General features: G+C 40.0%; 1 protein-coding gene across 6 annotated transcripts in view; it reads right to left on the bottom strand.

Annotated features, from left to right (window-relative positions):
• birc6 (baculoviral IAP repeat containing 6) overlaps positions 1-18,218 on the bottom strand; it is a 232,795-nt gene that overhangs the window by 143,907 nt on the left and 70,670 nt on the right. For 5 of the 6 annotated variants that reach the window (XM_080200712.1, XM_080200715.1, XM_080200714.1 and 2 more), the window contains exons 20-29: positions 18,051-18,148; positions 16,055-16,202; positions 13,269-13,402; positions 10,236-10,370; positions 9,656-9,843; positions 8,973-9,290; positions 6,803-6,902; positions 5,805-6,019; positions 4,434-4,642; positions 1,995-2,341 (exon numbers count right to left, since the gene is read on the bottom strand). In XM_080200712.1, the coding sequence (XP_080056838.1) occupies positions 1,995-2,341; positions 4,434-4,642; positions 5,805-6,019; positions 6,803-6,902; positions 8,973-9,290; positions 9,656-9,843; positions 10,236-10,370; positions 13,269-13,402; positions 16,055-16,202; positions 18,051-18,148 (1,892 nt within the window). The remainder of the gene's footprint in view (positions 1-1,994; positions 2,342-4,433; positions 4,643-5,804; positions 6,020-6,802; positions 6,903-8,972; positions 9,291-9,655; positions 9,844-10,235; positions 10,371-13,268; positions 13,403-16,054; positions 16,203-18,050; positions 18,149-18,218) is intronic. The other variant, XM_080200717.1, reaches the window with a different exon arrangement.

Here is an 18,218-nt window from a genome sequence, read left to right as displayed (position 1 = left end):
GGAAAAGATGGTGAAGAAAGCATACGGCATGCTTGCCTTCATTGGCCAGTTGGCCAATTGTGTTATTTATATAAAAGGTTGGTTAGACCACATTTGGAACACTATGTCCAATTCAGGTCCTCACACTACCAGAAGGATGTGATAGCTTTGGAGGGAGTGCAGAAAAGATTTACCAGGATGTTGCGTGGTATGGAGGGTATTAGCTATGAGGAGAAACTGAAGAAACTGGGATTGTTCTCACTGGAAAGATGGAGGCCGAGGGGACAACCTGATAGAAGTTTATAAAATTATGAGGGGCATAGATAGGTGAACAGCTGGAAGCTTTTTTCCTGGGCAGAAATGACAATCACAAGTTCAAAGTAAGGGAAGAAAAGATTCAGTAGAGGTGTGTGGGGGGATTTTTTTTTTTTACACAGAGTGGTGGGGCCTGGAATGCACTGACAATTGAGGTGATTGAGGCAGATACTTTAGCAACATTTAAGACTTATCTGAATAGATAGATGAACAGGCAGGATAAAGGAGGATACAGACAGTTGGTCTAGGAAGGACAATGTGATTGACACAGGCTTGGTGGGCCGAAGGGCCTGTGCCTATGCTGTATTGTTCTTTGTTCTTCACATAAAGGTGAGGGAAGAATGTCAGTGAAAGTATATCTATAACTTTTTAGCTGCGCTATGTATTCTCAAACTGAAATATACCTCTGGTAAGTGTTCCAAATGCTCTTTTGTTTCTCTTACACTGCCAAATTATAATAAAATACCAGTTTTTGAATAATTAAGTGTTAAGAGCATGACAAATTGGAAAAGTAATATATTACTTATATATTTAAATACTACCTGCAGAAAACTAGTTTCAAATTCAATGCCTTAGGCATGCGATTATAGGTTTATCAGGATTCAAGCTGCTTTACATCCATCTGTTTTCACTCTACAAATCAGTTGTGGAATACGACACTTCAGTTAGGGATCATTCACCACACATTTAGTTGGAGGAAACCCAACTGAATACAACTGTGAGATTTGTGTCAGACTGCACATCTCTCATGGTTACCACTTATCTGTAACATAGCTCCTGCACATATTCATTGTACAGATGTGCTGGCAAATTCGATGAATAGACTTTTTGGCAAAAATCACATCACTTCTCCACTGTATTAATTCTGAGACAACCCAATATAGCTGACCTTTCCTGAACCATAACCTCCAACCCGAAAGTCAGCCAGATTCAAGGTCACAACTTTTCAATTGCTTTCAAACTGGACATGGACAGAAGGCTACAGATCTTCACTTTGGGGCCTTCCATGACAAGGAAGTATCCTAAATGGCACACAGAAGCCAGGTTCTATGCCATTACACATCCACTAACAAAACTACTGGTGGTGACAAAGTTTTAAAATAGTTAGAATTATAGGCTGGGTCTGCATACACTAAATAAATGAAATTTTAATACCACAAACCTCAGAGTTCATCCAGATACCAATATAGATTGCACTACCCCATCTTTAAGTCATTAGCAATTTTAAAAAGGCTAATGTTACAAGTCTTACACTCATCTACATCAATCTGCAAATCATCTCCTGGGTGCTGACGTTTCAGAGTTCATTCATATTTATTTAGCAGATTCAAACAATCTCATAACAAAACTAAAATAATGGCATAGAAGGTTTCCTCAAGGTTTCATGTAATGATGGTATTTTAAATAAACAGCTGTTTTGATGGAACATCTGAATGGACAAACGATTTACACTTGGTCTAATTTACAATGTGATCAACATCATACAGGACTGCTGTGTTTCATGCCTTTGTACCAATCTAAACCCCCACATTATCTCTGTCCTTCCCAACCTCTGAGCAGGACTGAACAGCATTCAACTCACTCAAGTACTGATGGGGGAAGCCATAGGGGCATTCTCCTAACTGATCATTTAATTTAACATGATGCATGCACATTGTACAGGAACATTTCCAAAAAGATAAAGAAAAAGAGACACCAACCACTGGACGAATGTAAAAGGCTCAGCAGTGTGTCCAGAAGGTATCGGATGATTGTGCGTAGTTGCTCTGTAGAAGAATTCTGTATTAATTCTGTTGAATCATATGTTTCTGGCAGGGTCTTCCTACTGGATCCAAGTGCCACTCTAAGGCGCTGCACAGCATGATGTGCCAAGTTTAGCTGAAGCTGCAATTGAATGCAGTCCTGGTATGCTGAAAATACTTTGCTGTCCTCTTCAACGGCTTTGTCAGGTTTCCTTAAGAAGTACTGAGCATTATTAGCACTGTTCAGTGGAGGAAGGTCAATATTCTGCAACAAAGTTTCCAGCCTATGGCAAGCCAAGTTATATCTGTCAAAGCAAATTAGAAGTGATAAGTAGACGTACTTACGAAAAAAATCCATAAAACACGCAACTTCTATTGCCCTATAGCCCCATAATTATTCCACCAGATATATTGTAGTTCAATTTTTGGCTTCCTTTTTTGTTTCACCTCACTAATATAATCTTCCTTATAAGCCACAAAAGAAGTCACTATCAATACTACTCAATCAGAAAACTGCTGCAAATGTATTGCAGTAAATCATTTTAATGGGATGACATTTTTAAAATGCTGACTTTACCCCCCTCACCCTTCCTCCCCCTGGGGCAGGGTTGCATAAATGCTGCCAACTCTCCCATCTTTCACAGGTGTGCTCATGATCTAACATGGTGTACCATGAACAACAGCATTCAATCCTACCATCAGTCAACAACCCAGTTTCCAGCAATATCCCCTGGATAATGATCAAAGATGGTCGTCTGCTTTTCATATTCCAATTACTAAAACAATTGGAGCATCCCAGCTGCCATCACATAAAGAACATCAAGTCCATTATGCCTAGTTTTGGTCTCCTAATTTGAAAGAGGATGTTATGGCATGGGAGGCAGTTCAGAGGTGGTTCATCAAATTGATTCCAGGATGAAAGGGTTGACGTATGAGGAGGGATGAAACAGTTTGGGCTTATACTCGCTGGAATTTAGAAAGATGAGGGAGTATCTGATCGAGGTATATAAAATTTTTAAAATTGATAAAGTAAATGAACGACGAATGTTTCCTCTTACGGAGTTATCTTGAATCAGAGATCATAGGTATAGGTTGAGAGGTAGTAGATTTAAAACTATGATGAGGAACTACTTTTTGCAGACAATGGTGAATTTGTGGAACTCACAGCCCTTTAGCATGATGGAATGTGAATCGTTGAGCAGTTTCAAGAAGATAGATGTATTTCTAATAGAAAAGGGATACGGGGATATTGGGAACAGGTGGGGAGGTGGATTTGAGACCAGGGAGAGATCAGTCATTATCTGATTGAATGGCAGAGGAGGCTCGAAGGGCTGAATTTGCCTACTTCTGCTCCTAATGCCTATGTTGTGTTCTTAAAAGTCTGTGTGAAACTTTAAACTTTAATAAGTTTCTGTCATGTGTACAGTTAACTATTAACTGAATAGCTGTTACATTTTTCCCTTCAAGTAGTGATTTTTTCTCTCAGCCAAAGCTGTTTTAGCCATAAGTTCATGAGATATCAATACAGTAATAACATTATGAAATAAAAACTTTATGAATAATGTTTCACATGCCAAAGTTTGCTTCTACCACATGTACATCCAAAGTTACTAAAATTTAAAGTTGCACAACATCCTGTAGTTACCACACCAAGTAGCCATGGGGTTTATTGTGCTGCAGATTAGCCTTCAAATGGCACTAAGTCTTCAAGCAGACTATTTCAGTTTATTGAGAATGATAGAATTTTAGCATTATTTTTCCATTGTGCTTTTTGCAGGGAGAATTTGAAATTCTATAGGAAAAGGAGAGTGGGATGATTTGATTCCTTCAACTATGCAGTAAGATTCTATGCTTTCTGCATTTTGATTTCATACAAGTTTACAGGACATTTTTACAAAATGCTACACAGCAGAAAACGTATTTTGAAAACAGCGAGTGACATAACTCAAAAAAACCTGAAAATAAGTAAGTTTGCCAGATGCAGCTTGGATCAATAGGAGAGATAGACATCCCCCTCGTGGAATAGGGAAGACAATCAGGTTTCCTACTCCTGATCATTATAAAGCAACTGACGCTAGACAAATCAACTAATTAACATAAGAACTAGGAGCAAGAATAGGCAATTTAGCCCTTTGAGCTTACTCTGCCATTCAATACAATCATGGCTGATCTCAGAATGAATGAATTCTACGATGACAACAGGTGTAGCTGGAAATAGTCCATTATCATACAATAAATTGTCAAAACCACCCATCAAGAATTATCCCCGAATGGAAAACTATAGGGCCAGCAGCGTGAGAATAGATGTACCCCCAGCATAAATCATCATTTGCAAGCGATGGTTAAAGGAAATAAAAGACCAGACTATCCCTGCATCTATCAAAGTGATTAACTCACCTGCACTGTATGTCTTCTTGTAGAGCTATCATCATTGTTAATTGCTGTTCCATTTCTGGCTGGCTTGCAGAATCACTTTCACCTTTTAGGGGATCATGTATTAACTTGATCTCACTTTCCCATGGTAGGATGTAAGTGTGTCCATAATACAGTCCCAGTGGTATTTTAGCTCTTGCATTTGTGCTACCATAACGCCCAATCACTGTGATCTGCAAAGGAAATGGAGGACTTGGTTAAAAACAAATTGATGAGAGACAGTGTGAGCTTATTAATAGATTCACAAAGCATTCAAAGCATCAAGCAATTGCCCTCTCATTGATTCTAAAGTTATCATTGGCCCCACCACGCTCAGAGTATCCTTGACACCAATTCCATTCCCCAGACACTGTCTCAGGTTGAACCAGAGTGTTTGGAACTTTGCTACCCCATGTCACTGAGCTGAGCTTCTGGCCCCACAATCTGACCTTCACAAAAACTATCCACATCCCACCTCCACAACAGTGAATCCCTTCATTCCTTATTCAACCAATTTGCTCACCTATGTCTTTGTGACCTCCGAACTCAAGGTCAGCACTGTTTTCTTCACTGGCTTCCCATCTTTTACCTTTCATAAGCTTCAGTTCATCCAAAATTCTGCTATCCATACCATGTTCCCTCCAGTCATTGCCTCTATTATTGTTGACCAATACTCATTCCACAAAACCTTAAATTTATAATTCTCAGTTGCATTCAAATCCCTTCATGGTCTTACCCCATCTCATTTCTACAACCTTCTTCAGCTCTCCCCAAGAGCCCTGGTCAGATATATGCTGAAATTCCTCTTCCCCTCCAATGGCAACTGTACCTTCAACTATTCAAGCTCTTTCCCTCCTTAAACCATTCCACCTACTTTCCTTTTTTAAGATCTTCCCAATATCCACCTCTTTGATTAGGCTTTTGTTTACTCCATCTGGTTTATTTATTTGTCACAAGTAGGCTTACTTTAACATTAATAAAGTTACTGTGAAAATCCCCGAGTTGCCACACTCCAGTGCCAGTTCAGGTACACTGAGGGAAAATTGAGCATGGCCAGTGCACCTAACCAGCGCATCTTTCGGAGGAAACCAGAGCACACGGAGGAAACCCATGCAGACATGGGAAGAACGTGCAGACTCTGCACAGATGGACCCAAACTGGGAATCAAACCCAGGTCCCCTGGCGCTGTGAGGCAGCAATGCTAACCACTGTGCCTCCCTTAATATCTCTTTTGGCTCTGTGTCAACTTTGTCAGAGTATACTTTCCTGAGGCACCCTGGTGATTGCGTGGCTTAAAAAGGTGCTAAACAAGTGAAAATTTTTGTTGTTGTTCCATGTATTTGACAGGTTGCATACCTTCATGAACCTGCAAACAGGTGGAGGCAGTAAATCATGAAGAATTAATGAGTGTGTACTAATATCTGTGGCCACCACTAAACGCCTTCCATCCACTTCTTCACCCAGAGTCCAAATGTCGATTGATAAAGATGCCAAGTCTGCACAGGTTGGGATCAATATATCAGTCAAGAGTATTGGTCTGCCAAAGTCCAGTGTCACAAACCTTCGTGCCCCTAAATTGAAAAAACAAAATCTAATTTAAATTGTCAAACAGAGCAGGATCTTGTATTACAAAATGCTTATATGAACATCATACCAATAATATGCAGGTTGAGAAAATTTGCAGATCAGTATGGGAGGAATATAAAAATTAATATTTCGTTCAATGTGTGACAAGGTTTTGTAGCAGGCAAGACAATCCTGGGAGTATATAGAATAGCCAAATAAAATTGAGCTGTTATCAAAATTATTTTACTTCCTGTCCTCCCTTTCTCCAAATCCACTTCTCATTTCATCAAAATGCCCTAGAACCCTAAAAGTGGGCATGGTTTAAAAGTTATAGTTGGGCAAGGATTGTTCAACTGTTAATGGCAGCAAATATTCCTGTTGCACAAAACCATAAGGTCTGATAACTGATCTCAACCAAGGCAGCAAGCAGAGCACAACAGTCAATCTCCGTGCCTCTGGAGAGGGAGGGGGATAGAAAAAGAAAAACCAGTCAGATTCACAATTATGACAGCCAGTCAAGAACCCTGCTGAAAAGGAATGCATATGGACATCAGATTAAGATGTCAGGAAGCTCTGTTGTGAGGGATTTCACAACTAAATAGCCTGCCTACAATATCTGTTTGGGCTCTCAGTTGAAAAATGACCATTTGGATGAGGTCACAAGAACCTACACTTGGAAAAAAGATGCAGGACTCAATGTTTTTAGGGGGAGAAGTAAGAAAAATAAATACTTTATACAGCTCTGAAATATTGTAGTGTAACAATTTTGGCAAAAAATGTTTATTTACCTGAATGCATGCGTTCAATGATGATAGATTGATGCGGTGGAGGCTGCAGTAGGTGAGAAGCATGAGAAATTGCCAGTGCCAGACCAGTCCCCAGAGGACTCTGCAAAAAAATTGTAGAAATAACATTCAAAAATTGATAATTAAAGAAGAGTTACACAAAGACCCTGGTGCAATGACCTGTGGTTTACTTGTGAAGTCAACATGCAATCCCAAACATATTTCTCATTATAGTCTTCAACAGGCTAACAGAAACCAAACTGAATCATGTCTGTCCATTGAGTGGTTTCATTAGGAAAAAAGCACTGTGCACAAGATGCATCATTCAGCAAATTACAGTGCAAAGGTGTGCAGGTTAGGTTGATTGGCCATGCTAAATTGCCCCTTAGTGTCCCGGATGCATAGGTTAGAGGGATTAACAAGGTAAATGTGTGGGGTTGTGGGATAGGACATGGGTAGGATTGTTGTTGGTGCAGACTCAAATGGGCCGAGCAGCCTCCTCTTGCACTGTAGGGTTTCTGTGGTTTTTATGAACGCACAAATTAACATTTTGTTTGTAGATTGCAGGTGACCCTTAAACATCACAGGCAAATAGCATTTTAACTCAAGATAACATCAAAGACAGCATCAGAAAATGCCTTTTCTATATTACAGCACCCAAAATTTTACATAATACACCAACTGTGGTCTAATTATGTTGTATAAGCTGATTATCTCTTTACTCTTTTACTGAAGCCCCTAGTTACAAAACCTAAAATACCATTGGCCTTTGCAACTGACACACATACTTCACTGAATTATGCACTTGTATATTTATAGGGGGCAGTTAGTTTTTTAAGCACATGATTCAGGATAAAGCCAACAGCGAGGGTTTGATTCCCATTCAATTGAAGTAGACTTGGGTTCAGCCTCCTCGCCCTGCCATCCAGCCTGGGAGGCAATAGCAAACCACACTGACAAAACCTGCCAAGGAATCAGCTTAGGATGAAGTATCAGGAGACAATGAGTCAAGAACCTGCCTTTGGGCATAGCAGATACAAATGAATAAACAAATATATTTAAAATCCCAAGTGTTTCTACTTATTCATACCATTCAACATCTTTCCATTTTCATTTTCCTAAACAATAGCTGGACTAACACACAGAGTTCTGGTCACCACACTACAGGCAGGATGTGATGGCATTACAGAGAGTACAGAAATGATTTACAAGGATATTGTCTGAACTGGAAAGTTTTATTTAGCAGGAAAGATTGGATAGACTCTGAATTGTTTTCTTCAAAACAGAGGGGACTGAAGGGAGGCCTAATTGAAACGCACAAAATTATATGGGCTATAAACAAAGTAGATAAGGCGGCCCTATTCTCCTTAGTTGAAAGGTCCATGCCCTGAATTTACAGCCCCTGGTTAAGAGGTACAAGCTTTACCAACGTTTTAAGAGGATTATTTCATATCCAGAGTTGCAGGAATTTGTAATTCATTGCGTGAATCAATGATAGAGACAGAAACCCTCCTAGCAAAAAGTACTTGGATATGCACATAAGGCTATGCGCCAAGAGCTGGAAAGCAAGATTAGGCTAGATGGCTACTTGGCAAGTAATGTGGACATGGTGGACCAAATGGCCTCCTTTCATGCTATAACTATCTATAATTTTTATTTTTTCTTCCAAAATCCACTACTTTTCAGCTCTCTATATCCCAATACAAATTTAACAAAAAGGAACAAAGTGGGCCCAGCACAACCCACAGCTCATATTCTCCAACTGAAGCAGCACCAGCTAACACTAGTCACTCGTTTCTTATCCAACAAATTTCTACCCATGCTGTTACATTTCAACACACCAATGCTGATAAGAAACTTCTAGCAAAACATCTTGGAATGCCTTGTGAGAATCGAGAAATCCTGCCCCAAGTCAACGGACCTTCGCATGGTCCATGTCCTGCCCACTACGATTCCTATGGTGGGCGGGACAGGAAAATTCCACCCCATGTCTGAATCTTGCTCATTGAGCTAATTTGACTACAAAAGGTAGGGGTTTTTTTTTTAAAAAGGTTAATTGGAACCGTAAGCAATTGGTGTTTAACAGATTTTAAAAACCCAATTATCTTTAAATAGGTACAGCAATTTTAGGAAAGTAATAAATTAGTGTGTCACCCCGCCCCCCCAAACATACCGTTTTGGACTTGTTGGTATTTTTTGAATGAATGGCCACAGTGACAGGATGAGGATCAATAACTGAGCCAGGAAAGAGCTGTGCTAACTCTGCACTGATTGCTGCAGAGACTGCCTCATTGGGTGGCGTTAATGGCGGAGTCATGAACAGTGGCGTTGTTTTAGGAGTGGGAGGAATCACATCGGCAGGATGTATGAAAAAGCCAGGTGCTGTGGAGGCACTAGAAGTCACCGAGTTGTGAATAGGTCCGACTCCAGGTGCTGCCGCTGCTGCTGCCGCTGCTGTAGTCTGATGCAACTTGGCTTCCAGCTTGGCTTTCTGTTATATTTAAAAAGAAGAGTGGTCCATTAAACGACCTTATTGCAGCGTGTGCGGTTGCCAATTATAAGTTAGAAAAAACACAGAAAAATGAGATTTGGTCTTTAGGATCTGAGCTTTTCGTAAAGCAACTAACCCTGCTTTATCTATCCCAACACTAGGTTTTCCTTTGACCAATGGTAATGCAAAACTAAATATTCACATTTCAGTTGTGCATCAAAATGGTGCTAGACCTACTACGATTCGTAGATAAGTTTGAAGGCAACATATTTAAATCCATAAGGAGGATCAGACAAAATCAGGACCACCAAATTTTAGTCATGGTTTCTGTAATTGAAAAATAGAATTAAAACTTCCCTGCTCACCTGCTGTTGAAGTTTTAACAATTGCTGTTGTTTCTCCTGCAGGACCTGTAGCTGTTGTTCTGCTGAGGCCATAGCATGGGAGAGGGACTGAAGGGCCACTTGAGCTGCAGAACTCAGTGCAGTAGAGGCTTCTCCTACTGTACCAGTTGTAAGCCCACCCACTGCTGTGGTTAGTCCAAAGCCAGTCACTAGGCAGTCAGAAAGCAGAAATGAATCACAGTTAAAATACAATAATGATTCAATGTTTGATCTGAAACATACATTACATATTTAAAATGTGCTACACATGCAAATGGTTTTAAACTTCTGCTCAAATGTCCTCTAAGGGCCCACTGTGCAGATTCTCACCCATTGAATGCAAAACAATCCAATTCTGTCAGCTTCCATGGTCATTTATCCCAATGGAAACCATTTACGCCTGCACACATTTTGGGACATTTACTGGCACATGGGAAAGTAACAGTTTTTTTTGGCAATCCTTTTTAAAAAGGGTGGTAAGGCAAATGGTTATACAAAATAAGTGTCCACGTTCCAAAGAAATGACCATTATCTCTCCATCGTTTGGTATTTCTCAACTTACTTGCATCATCTCTCTCTACTCTTGTGCCATCACTTGTTGAAATGCAGCTGAAGTGCAGAGGTTCCACTTCCAGGAGGCCTGTCAGAGCTGTAAAACTTCCCTCTGCCGCAGCACAACTGCTCATTTTCCCATTCCCTGAAGAAGGAAACATACTTAGATTAACTCCCTCACATTTAGTGCACTTGCAGCATGCTGAAGGAAAGACAGGTGGGAAAGAGGAGGAACAGAAAAAATAAAATCAGACAGTGGGGTGAAAGGGGTAACAGCAGATAGAAACACAAAATTAGAATGAAATATCAAATTTGACTAGAAAGTTTTACAATCTAAAATGACAATTATATCTTTGATGAAGAAATCTACCTATCATAGTCTTTAACTAAATATTTGCAAATATCACGGTCAAATCTACTGGAATCTTTACATCAATGATGTCAGGTTTAAATTCTAAAAGAGTAGTGTATTGACAGGGATACTTGACTCAATACAAAGCTGAATATGCTACAACTTCGCGATGCTCAGATAGCAAACTTTAAATGCATTAAGAACCTAGATCAAGATAGTTTAATTTGAATATTGCAGGTGCAGCAGGTGATCAGGAAGGCAAATGGGATGCTGGCCTTCAGAGCGAGGGGGATTGAATATAAAAGTAGGGAGGTCTTGCTGCGGCTGTATAGGGCACTGGTGAGGCCGCAGCTGGAGTACTGTGTGCAGTTTTGGGCACCATACTTACGCAAGGATATTTTGGCCTTGGAGGGAGTGCAGAGGAGGTTTACTAGGCTGATGCCAGAGTTGAGGGGGTTGAGCTACGAGGAGAGGCTGAATAAACTAGGCTTGTACTCGTTAGAGTTTAGAAGAATGAGGGGAGATCTCATTGAGACGTATAAGATGATGAATGGGATGGATAGGATAGAGGTGGAGAGACTCTTCCCGCTCAGAAAGGATAATAGGACTAGGGGACACAGCCTCAAGGTAAAGGGGGGGCGGTTTAGAACGGAGTTGAGGAGGAACTTCTTCACTCAAAGGGTGGTGAATCTCTGGAATTCTCTGCCCATTGAAGTGGTGGACGCTACCTTGCTAAATATTTTTAAGACGCAGGTTGATGGGTTTTTGATAAGAGAGGGGATTAAGGGTTATGGGGAGAGGGCAGGAATGTGGAACTGAGCCACGACAGATCAGCCATGATCTTATTGAATGGCGGGGCAGGCTCGAAGGGCTAGATGGCCTACTCCTGCTTCTATTTCTTATGTTATGTTCTAATATTTAAAATAGCACAATTAATACTTTTAGTCCACACAATTATGGATTGTGTGGACAGAAAGATGTGCGAGTTAGGTGCATTGGCCATGCTCAATTGACTCAATGCCAGGGGTGGGTAGTTAGAGGGATTAGCAGGGTAAATGTGTGGGGTGGCGGGGGTAGGGTCTGGATGGATTGCTTTCGGTGCAGACCCAATGGCTGAATAGCCTCCTCCTGCATTGTAGGGCTTCTATGATGAATTATCTCGGTATGTGTGGTTCGGTGAATGTGTGCACACACAATGCTTAACATCACTGAATATAACTTGTGCAGATTGGTGGTATGCATAAAGAGCAACAAATGACAACACAAATTATGGATGGTCATATTTCTCCATATTACAAAACTATAACCTGAAGCAGTGCTGTAATACACTGGGGCTGCTGTTACTGTAAAATCTGCCTCGTCTATAGGGCAAGGCAAGACTTGATTACATCAGCTCAATCACACGCACCACTGTAATTGCAATTCGCAGAGGCACAACTTGCCCTATGGCTTTTGCGGGAGGAAAGAGTGAGAAAGATCCAAAGGCCCAAATCTTTTGATTAGGGTGTTAGGCTGTGTTTTTGACCCCGATCAGACAAGCTACCCACTTAGTTTCCCGCTCTTTTTCTGTCCAATCTTCTGATGGAAGATTCAGTGCAGCAAACTATGAACGGAGAAGAGGAAAGAATCTGCACAGAAGCCACACCCTCCTTTATGGCACAAACTGTTGTATTGTGTTAAGAGCTTAAATGTCACAAAGCTTCTCAATGTGTTGGTGTGTGGGTATATGTGCAAGTGGGGAAAGGGCGGGGGGGTGGTAGAATGGCAGCTGGGCAGGGTAGCAGCTGAGCAGGGTGGTGAAGTCTCAGGGAAATTAGTTGGAACTTTCAAAGTCAGAGATATTTTCAGAGTTCCAGGGAGCAGGGGAGTTCAAACCTCCTGCACAATTCCCACAGAATCATCGCGTTGGGACTGAAGTGCTCCAAAGTTCACCTCGGGGAGTACATCAAGTTTCCAATCATCTGGAGACCAAACGATCTGCTCACACAGATTTCCATTACTCACGCAAAAACCCCATTACTGATTGTAAAAGCAAACATGCCTGCATCTCAGATAAACTGGCATACATGCCACTGATGCTCATGGAACAGTAGCTGAACAACTACTTTTAAAGTAGTATGTAAAGCTTTCTTCAGCACGGGAGTACTGCCTCACAGTGCTAAATCAGAAAAGCAACAATGAGTAGAAAGGTGACAATAGTACACAGAAGGGCACAAAATTAAGTTAACAAAGCCAGCAGGCAGCACAATCTCATTCTATCTGGTCCTTTGCATAAAGAAGATCATCATTGTATGGAGAAATCTCAATATTCCAGCTGATGTTTTCTTTCCCATCAATTTCATAGACTTGGAATCTTAATCTAATACGCCAAAGTTTGCATTCTGTCTCAATTCCTGAAACCAAATAGGCTGAGGAAAGAGTGTGATCAAGTGGAGCTTTTCTGTACATCAATACTTCTCTCCACATGCATTTTATATTACCAGCCAACAAGATATTGCTGGAACAGGAGCTGCTATGAACTTCCTTGAACAGTGTATTGAGCAAATCACAAACAGAACTTCAGCAATATCCACAATGAAACTCTATGGTGATTGGGAAACTAACTAAATCAGCACAGTGCAGGAAAATATTTCCACTAGAATCAAAGTAGCATTTAATTGCTTGGATAGACTACCTCTGCTGCACTCTCACCTGATAATACATCAGAAAGGTCGATTTCATCAGACTGCACACACGTGCTGCTATTATAGGCATTTTTGCAGGATGAACCACCCATTTCTAAATCGAACAGAACTGGATCAAAGGGGGAGCTGTACAAACCATACCTGAAAATTGAAAATAGGGTAAGTACCAAATATAATCAGCCAGGAGAAAAATTAAACTGAAAACATCTACTAAAATCAGTGACTATAAAATTTATAGTACCTTCATATCCATTTAATTAAGCTAGCGTCCAACTATCAAGAGTACTTTAAATTATGGTGAACATTTGAAATCAGTAAAAGAGTACTTTTTTTTCCACTAACATTGTTTCCATTTGGATGCTGAGCACTAATCCAATTTATTGGATTTGCAAACATAAAAGCCAGAAAACATTCATGTTTGAACTCTTCCATTGCTTTAAGTTGGCTGATTTTAGGCAGAGCAGTGGAAAGAATTAGAATTTGCCTCAGTGCCACTAGGCGAAAGGATGAGGCAGAATTTTGAACCCTCCCGGGATCTGTTTCCAGGCTGCTATCCAGTGCCTCCTGTTTCCATGTGTGGATATAAAAGGCAGTTACACAATTACAAGGTTTATCTCTAATGTGATATGCTGACAACGTTAGGAGACCTGATCAGTCATAAAATACCCACAGTGCAGGAGGCCATTCGGCCTATCAAGCCTGGACTGACAACAATCCCACCCGGGCCCCATCCCCATAACCCTATGGGGAGGTTAAAATGAATGGGCAATTCTGCATGGCCAATCCACCTAACCCACAAATCTTTGGACTGTCATGACACTCATGATAATACTGAATGGCAGAACAGGCTCAGTGGGCCAGTGGTACGCTTCTGCCCTATTTCTGGTGACCCATAATGTCTGGAACCTTATGTGAAGAATGGGGGAGATACCAAAGGACAACCGAATATCACTGTAAGAAAAGGAGATTAGAAGAAAAGAAAACTGGCCATTGTCCAGATGAATAATACAGCAAAATATTCGGTTCAGCATTTCTAATAACAATGCTGTGCGTTAGCAGACCAAATTGGTGCCCCGGTCTGTTGTACAAGAATGGCATAGATCACATTTCTTGTCACGTTTCTCCATTTGACAAACAAAAGGCCAGGTACCTACAGGGAAGTATGCATGCAAGTTGAGTACTTGGTTCGCCAACACACACAACGTGAGGAGCACTTGAGAGACAGCTAAACAGCTCACACTATCTACTCCTACTTTATCTTAATTTCCATTAAGCCTGGTCAATAATGGGAACGAACGTCTATAATCAAGGATCAGTAAACTATCGGAAATTTGGCACGTAATTTAACCGACTCAATACTTGCGATGCCTAATTCATCTCACTACTTTCCTGTAATCACCATTTCTTCATCCTACTAACATACAGCCTGCAATGCCTTTCAGCTTGGAAGGACAAAATACAGAGAAAAATTCAACATTCTAGCAAACAAAGTAAAATAAAAGTCACATACCACCATTGAGTAAACATTTTAACTGTAAAATTGTAACCTGTATTATTCCTTTCTTTTGTATTCCCTTCCCATTTAGTGCAATTGAGTAATTGCACCATAAACCAGAAACATCAATAAAATTGATCTTTTAAAATAGATAATAGCCACAAATATCTTACCCCAAGGTTAGCTAAACCTTGCAATAAAAGCACAAAAAGTAGATATTAGTATAAAATGTTTTAGTGCTACAATATTTTAATTTTATGGGAATTTACAATTAGTCTAAAATGTAGCCTTACATTGCCTGATATTTAGCAAACTGGAACATTTAACAATGTATATTAGGCAGAAATGAATAGATGGCAACTGTTAATTAAACCAAAATAGTAAAGGAGCTTGTGAAAAATAAGAGTTCTGAAGGAAACACAGGATGAACACAAGACCAACAGTATAGTACAGGAATAACTCTAGGTTTACCTAAACACATCCTGATTTATATCAAAAAGCTATGAAAAACATTCAGAATTTTATCTAACAGTCATTTTCAGTTCCTCCCTCAACATTTTTTTATGCTTTCATGAGACACTGCACATCCTTAATTGCCCACCGAGATGGTGCTAGAGAGTTGCCTTCTTGCAGTCTGTGTGTTGTAGGTACACCAAAAGTATTATCAGGGATTAAGTTCCAGGATTTTGACCCAGCAGCAATGAAGGAACAGGAATATAATTCTAAGATGTGAAGGTGCGTGGCTTGTAGGGGAATTTGCAGGCGGTGGTGTCCCCCGTCTGTCTACTCTCCCTGTACTTCTAGATGGTAGAGGTCACGGTTCACCATAAATTAGAAGCACCAATAAAATTGATTTTCTTTTTAAGAGATTATAGCTACAAACGTCTTATCCCAAGCTAAACTAAACACTGTTATAGGAGCACAAAAGTTCAATATTAGTACAAAATACTTCTGTGCTGCAATATTAAGTAAAAGTAGAGTTTATTTATTAGTCACAAGTAGGCTTACATTCACACTGCAATGAAGTTATTATGAAAATCCCTTTGTCGCCACACTCCGTTGCCTGTTTGGGTACACGGAGGGAGACCCAACTTAACTCACATATCAAAGATTTTGTTTCACTTTTCTGGATTAACTTCATCTACTTAAAATTTTAGTTTTTGCTAAACAGAAAAAAAATCAACCTGTGAGTTGGAAATGCTCTTGGATCAGTAAACTTAGATTTATCATTTCAAGTAAAATTATCTCTGGTTACAAGTCCAGTTGCCTTTGCTGTATGTCATATTCTTTTTGCTAACCTGGTCTGAAGTAAAGCTTCAAGGGGTGTGAGCCGGTCCTGAAGTTGTTTGGAAACAGCAGTGAGAAGAGATGCACAAACTGTGCTGCAACCAGCCAGATCTTCATCCTTAACATAGTTGAGCAGTACAAAGTACCAGAACACAGAACCTGTCACCGTCAGAAAGAAACAAGATTATTTTCAAAGCTGGAACACCCTTTTTTGGTGAACGTGATGAGAGTAGTTGGTGTGAATGGCCTGCATTAGTGCTGTACAATCTACGTAATTCCATAAAATGCAGATTTAGTCATTCAAGATCTGACCGTGGGCATCCTATTCAGCCTTGGTGCATTTCAATCTGCACTAAACAGTCCAATTAGCAGTCTACGCAGATGGAACTCCATGGCCAATACTTCAGGGGGATCAATTTAAGAATGCTTTGCATCAATGCAATTTTGGCCCTTCCAACCCACTTTCCAAAACCAGACTGCATACAACAAGGAGAATAGAATGATGAATCATGCTGTCACCTTTAAATTCATCTCAGCCTGCTACATAGATCAAATGTACACCTAAGTTGGAACATAGAACTTTACACTGGCAATTTAAAGCTAGACTGGAGAAGGTACCAAAAGCTTGTTTCAACTAAACTGCAAGTACAATCATCAAAAACAAAAACATTTAGGTAACAACATAAATTGCGACACAAATGCTGCCAATACTGAGGCACAGAAGACCACACAATGACTTTCAAACTCAGCAAGGCAACATTCATGCAACAAAAATGCTATATGTTACAATGCCAAACAAACCCAATTTTGAGGCTATATACAATAGAATAAATGGTATTATTGATGCTGAAATAAATTTTACAGTGAAGCATCCCACAAGTTATGAGCCAAGCTATTCCTACTGCTAGTTTAAAAAATCTACACTGTGTAATGCAAATAATTAAAATACTGCAAAAAATATTAACATTAGAGAAGTTGTAGTCAACACTAACACTGAGGAAGAGAATGAAGTTAATCAATATTACTCAATTGTTAGGCTGATTAGTCATTAGTCACTGCAAAGGAATAAATGATTATTTCACTGCACCATCACCATCCTTTCCCAGATCTACCCAAATTGCATAAACATGTACCCCTTAACCGAAGCTCTCCTCGTGGAGAGACAGTGGCCTAGTGGTATTATCACTAGGCTCTTAATCCAAAAACTCTGCTAATGTTCTGGTGACCCGGCTTCAAATCCTGACATGGCAGATGGTGGGATCTGAATTCAATTTAAAAAATCTGGAATTGGAAATCTACTGATAACCATGAAACCACTGTCAATTGTCGGAAAAACCATCTGATTCTTTAGGGAAGGAAATCTGCCATCCTGGCTGACATGTGACTCCAGACCCACAGCAATGTGGTTGACTCTTAACTGCCCTCAGGGATGGGTAATAAATGCTGGCCAGCCAGTGATGCCCATGTCCCATGAATGAATTTTTAAAAAATGAATAAAAATATTTGATCCTGTCCCTACTCAAAAAAGATAGCATCCCAGGCAGAAACCAAGATAAGGATGACAAAACCAATTTTGCAACACAAATCAGCATCGTTATGCCTTGGCTCCTACTGTGCACTCTGAATATTCTCCATGTGCAGTGAGCAAAATCTAATTATATAGAACAATAGGTATAGGTTTTGATTTCCACGAGTACCACACAAATAACGCTTTTTTTTAAGAAAAAGAAGGCACAGTTCAAGATCTGTATAAATACCAAACTTTACTTTTGGTGGGTGAGGTAAAGAAAAACAACTTTTGACAGCAGCCCTCGTGGTTTTTTAAAGTTCCTCCAACAATGATAAACTTAGCAGAGAGAGGATGACAGTTACTTTGTATCAAATGAATGAGCAGAACAGGAAATGTTCATTAAAGGAATTGTAAAATCATGCTATTGAGTGTAAATGACAGACTACACTTCTCATGCAGAAGTATACGGTTACCGATAGAAACAGAGTTTAACATACCACCAGTTGCTGCTGCAGGCAAGTATGGCAAATTGTCAAGTAAAGCTTTCAATAGAGCTCCTCCAAATCCCAGTTGGCTTGGATCGGTTTTCCCATTACTGGAAAGGATGTGGAAAATCATTAAAAATAGTGGAAAAACAAAAGCATAATGATAATAAATACAGCTTA

The sequence above is a fragment of the Carcharhinus amblyrhynchos genome, chromosome 12 (assembly GCF_965287045.1).
Source record: "Carcharhinus amblyrhynchos chromosome 12, sCarAmb.v2.hapA, whole genome shotgun sequence".
Lineage (NCBI taxonomy): Eukaryota > Metazoa > Chordata > Chondrichthyes > Carcharhiniformes > Carcharhinidae > Carcharhinus > Carcharhinus amblyrhynchos.
This window is presented reverse-complemented; position numbering and strand designations above follow the sequence as displayed.